The sequence below is a fragment of the Bufo bufo genome, chromosome 3 (genome assembly GCF_905171765.1).
Source record: "Bufo bufo chromosome 3, aBufBuf1.1, whole genome shotgun sequence".
NCBI lineage: Eukaryota > Metazoa > Chordata > Amphibia > Anura > Bufonidae > Bufo > Bufo bufo.
Window position 1 is genome coordinate 18876538 of NC_053391.1, and position 5225 is coordinate 18881762.

General features: G+C 39.3%; 1 protein-coding gene across 1 annotated transcript; it reads right to left on the reverse strand.

Annotated features, from left to right (window-relative positions):
• Positions 1-1460: 1460 nt before the first annotated feature.
• On the reverse strand, positions 1461-2561 carry LOC120993545 (gastrula zinc finger protein XlCGF17.1-like). The gene has a single exon (XM_040422026.1). It carries the CDS (start codon positions 2559-2561, stop codon positions 1461-1463), a length of 1101 nt encoding a protein of 366 aa, XP_040277960.1.
• Between the last annotated feature and the right edge of the window lie 2664 nt (positions 2562-5225).

The window sequence follows — 5225 nt, forward strand, 5'->3', positions numbered from 1 at the left end:
ATACCCACATAAAGTATATATATGGGGAATGTTAATTAATTAATATTTTATGAGGCATTACTATCTGTCTTAAAAGCAGAGAGAATCAAATTTAGAAAACAGTGAATTCTTTAAAATTTTCGTTAACTTTTTTTTTTATAAATAAAGATAAAAAATATTGACTCAAATGTACCATTAACATGAAGTACAATGTGTCATGGGAAAACAGTCTCTGATTGGCTTGAATAAATAAAAGCGTTCCAAAGTTATTACCACATAAAGTGACACATGTGAGATTTTCAAAATTAAGCCTGGTCAGGAAGGGGGTAAATGGCCCGGTATGGAAGTGGTTAAGGGGGCGAGCCACTGTGGAGGTCACTGTTAAAGATGCGGGAACAATGGAGGTTACTGTTAAGGGGGCAGAGGACTTTGAAGGTCACTGTTAAGGCAGCGGGGTACTCTGGAGGTCATTGTTCAGGGAGTGGGTGTATAGTGACATTTTCCTTCACTTGGTTGCCCGTGACTACGTTTGGTGTTGTATGCATGTTGTGGCAGTGTCTGGGCCTTCTGGCTGATCCCCAGGACATGGTTGCCACGCATGCCGTTGCCCGTGGCAACAGGTGAAGTGTGTGTTTATGTTGTACTTCCCCTTTAAGTGGTCGTCTTCCCTTGCCTTGTGTTGGAAGGGTTAACTTCTTTCCTAGTGTGTGTGCACTGGGTGTGTCTGTGTGTGGGTGTGGCTACATGGGCTATAAAGCCTCAGTTTAGATCAGTAGTCTGAGGGGTACTTCAGCCATGGTTAGCTGGAGTCATCCTCCTGTGTTATACCATCTGCCAGTGGGGGCCACCCTTGTGGTCATAGGTTCATGTATGGTGTTGTGAAGATGTTGCTTTGGTCTCTTTATTTATTGCAGCTTATGGTTTCCTGGGTTCCCGTGTGATGTGTGGTGTGTGCTGTGTCCTTTGTGTTGTTGTGCACAGCAGCACTTGTACATGGGTTCCAGGTTGTGTGTCTGTGGCAGGTAGGTGTGGTACTAGTTTCACTTACCTGCCATTGCCATATGTCTGTTTATGTTTCCCCTTTCTTTATATAGCTTGGCCAGTGAGACTCCTGTTCGTCCGTATCTAGGAGGAACAGGTAGTCTTACCCAGCTCCTAGTCCAGGGCCACCCTGAGGGCTAGCAGGAATATCAGGTTCCGGAGTATGAGCCCTCCTACCATCAGGGTCGGCTTATACGGCTAGGAGACAGGGTCAGAATTAGGGATTGATAGGAGGTGACCAGCTCCCTGATTCCTGTCCTGGCCTTGCATCGACCATCCATCTTCTGGCATCACACGGCTGAGGGTTTTCCCCATCCTCAGCCGTGACAGTGGGGTACTGTAGAGATCACTGTTAACAAAATAGGGTAATCCCTCATAAGATTTTTTAGATATCTCATTAGACTTGATCTATAGCTAAAATGTTTCCTACATTCTGTATATTAAAATGGCTTTTCTCCTGTGTGACTTCTCAGGTGTGTCACAAAACTTGATTTCTCAGTAAAACACTTTGCACATTTAGTACATGAAAATAGCTTCTCCCCTGTGTGAGTTCTCAGATGGTTTTCAAGATGATGTTTACGTTTAAATGACTTCCTACATTCAGGACATGGAAATGGCCTCTCTCCTGTGTGAATTTTCTGATGTTGCACAAGACTGGATTTATCATTAAAACATTTCCCACATTCCAGACATGAAAATGGATTCTCTCCTGTGTGAATTCTCTGATGTTTCACAAGACTTGATTTATCATTTAAATATTTCCCGCATTCTGGACATAAAAACGGCTTTTCTCCTGTGTGAATTCTCTGATGCACCTCAAGATTTGATTTCCTACTAAAACACTGCTCACATTCAGGACATGAAAATTGCTTCTCTCCTGTGTGAATTCTCTGATGTTCCTCAAGACTTGATTTTCTGCTAAAACGCTTCCCACATTCAGAACATGAAAATGGCTTCTCCCCTGTATGAATGCGGAGATGTTTAACAAGACAAGCTTTGTCAGCAAAATATTTTTCACATTCTGAACATGAATATGGCTTCTCCCCAGTATGAGTTCTCAGGTGTATCTTAAGACGATGCTGACTCTTAAACCACTTCCCACATTCCGAACATAAAAATGGCTTCTCTCCTGTGTGACTTCTTATATGTGGTTCTAGATGATGTTTACGCTTAAACAACTTCCCACATTCCTGACATGAAAATGGCTTCTCTCCTGTGTGAGTCCTCTGATGTTGTACAAGATGTGATTTCCGACTAAAACTTTTCCCACATTCTAAACATGAAAATGGCTTTTCTTCTGTGTGAATTCTGAAATGTTGAAGAAGACGTGATTTCACAGTAAAGGTTTTCTCACATTCTGAACATGAATAAGGCTTCTCTCCTGTGGAATTTCTCTGATGTTGAGCAAAACTTGATAACACATTAAACATTTTCTCTCTTTCTGAACATGAAAATGGTCGTTCATCTTTCAGAATTTCTTTGGGCATAGAAAGATAAAATTTATTTTTCAAATCTCTCCCATAGTCAGAACTTGCAGACATCTCACCCAGATTATGTCCAGTTGGGTTATTGCTAAGCTGTAATTGATTATATTCTATGTTTTAAGTTACAATTAGATGACCTTGGGAGCCTTTTATCCAGTCTTCACCTGGAAAAACAAATAATTTTTATAAGATAAAAGGTTCTCTTTTTCCTAATTACACACAAAAAGTTAAAATATAACAGTAACTTACAGATAAAAAGTGTACCAAAGTTATAAATACTAATTGCTAATAAGAAATTAAATGCATTGATTAAGAGAAATCTGTCAGCAAATTCTGTTTAACACATGCAGAAGCATCATTGGCAGCAGCCACCTGGCATTAATTGCTATGCTAACCTGAATTCGGGAAATGTTTTTTTTACAGTACAAATTAATTTATAAAGTTATTGTGCAAAGTCTCTCTAGCAATAACTTCGGCTCATTGGAGCCAATACATTCTAATACTGTACGGAGCTCTTGCTCCATACAATATTAGAATGAAGTTTTATGCAAATCGACTTGGGATGTTTTATCTGAAGTCAATTCGCTTATCCCTAACCATGACATTGTGCAAGTTTTTGTGTGGCACGCGGTATGATTTATATGCATGGGTTTAGAAAGCACACATCTCGGTCTTTCAAAAAAAAAAAAAAATGATTAAGCAGACCTGCCTTATCCTTCTTGATCCCCATTCTCCATACAACTGGTGAGATCTGAGCTAGGAACGAAGCTCATAAAGAGATGAAGAGAGGAACCCATCTAACAGACTGCCATTATAAATAATGAGAGGGATCTGGTAATGGATTTATAATAAAGTAATATTTCAGTATTCTCAACCATTTTATTTTATTAAATTGGACGATGAGGATCCCAACAGCCCCTAGAGACTGGCACATGGACCCAATGGGGACAACTACTACAGGTGGAGAAATGAGACTTTGAAATAAAATGTTTTACTGGAAAATCACTACAACCTGTTTTCTGATTAAAATTGGTTATGTACGCCATTTTATATACATTTTATATTAGATTGGTCTAGTGTCAGGATGGAATGTAAATCAATTATTGATAATAATAATAGTAATAATAATCACCATGAAGCCCATTTCGTCATTTACTTTTTACCTTAGTTTTATATAATTTCAAATTGGGAGATTGTCCTTCAGTAGCTCCTGTTCTTAATAATTCATTTAAATGAAAAGGCAACATTTTGGGCTGCTTTATGGTCATTTTTAAATATAATGTGCAATTGTTGATTTTGGGACTATAGTATATACACTGTTATGGGTGCTTTCTGTATAGAGACCTTCATTATAAAACTATATACAGATACCTTCAGAGATGCAGGGAAAAAAAAAGACAATATATTATAGATTATCCCTATCACTAAGCCTCTTTCCATCTATTATTGGTTATTATGTGTGATCCAGTGATGGCAGTCAGGATCGGTGATTGTCCGTGTTCCCGGCACAGTTACAGGTATGTACTATCACATGTATGGACACTGCGTGTACAATTACTTACACACTACTGTGCGGACAATCACCAGTCACTGCTGCATCGCTGAACCTGCAGGAAAGAGTTATTCCCATTATAAGAATTTCATCCCTCTTACTGGGTCTGATTCTAAGGTTCAGTTCAAGAAATGAAATACAAGAAGTGTAGAAAATGTGTATTGTAAAAGGTGGAAATCGGTGGCCAGTTATGATGGGAGTTATATGGAGATCTACATTGAGACATGTACAAGATAAATACAGACAGAGGCACATTATCCTTATACACAGCACAGATTACAATATCTTATAATTCCTTCCACTTACAGTCAGTTCAGTGACACTTACAAGACATCGACCCGCCATACACTCAGGACTTCAGTCAGTATCTTCTCCTCAGCAAGTCGGTGATCCAAGTAAATTCCTTGGTGACTTCTAGCTTTCTGAGCCATGCTTGGGTCTTTTATACCCCTTTGGTGGCTATAGATATCTGCTCCTCCCCTTCCCCCAGGAGACGCCCAGTCCCACCTTTATAATCATTCAAACCTTTCATTATCAGATCTGGCTTCCCTCATTACAATGTGTAATAGAAGAATAATGGCCACACCTTCTTATCAACCAGTTTAGCATTTTCTGGCCTCCTGAGATGGTTCCCTTCATTTACACATTGTATTCGCAGGGTAAAGACCTATTGTTCAGACTCCTATTTAGCATCTGTAAGAGATTCCTGGGATACTCCGAGACCTTTTCATGTGAGAATCAGTGTAAACAATGAGCATTTTACATCCTGATGAGATACATTCCATCCAGACATATAACCACATGACTCTCCATCTATAATTCACATATATTGCATACTCCTTATTATATCCAGTAGAACAGATTATAAGACTGTCATTATTCAAGTCCTTATTCCTTACAGATCTCACCTAGAGGATGAATGACTGTAAAACAACGAACCCTCTTTGATTTTACATATATTTTACATTTCTTGTTTTTAGGAGTGTCAGGCTGATACTTTTCAGCTGGAAATTATATGATTTACTGCGATATAAAAATATAGAGAAATTCGGGGCAGAGTTGGATGCAGAACTAAGCAGAAGCAGCATAGCTGAGCTCCAGCAGCCATTATAAAGCACCCCAGAGTCACCCCAAATGCGCTGGAGCAGACCCCTCTCCGCCTATTCACC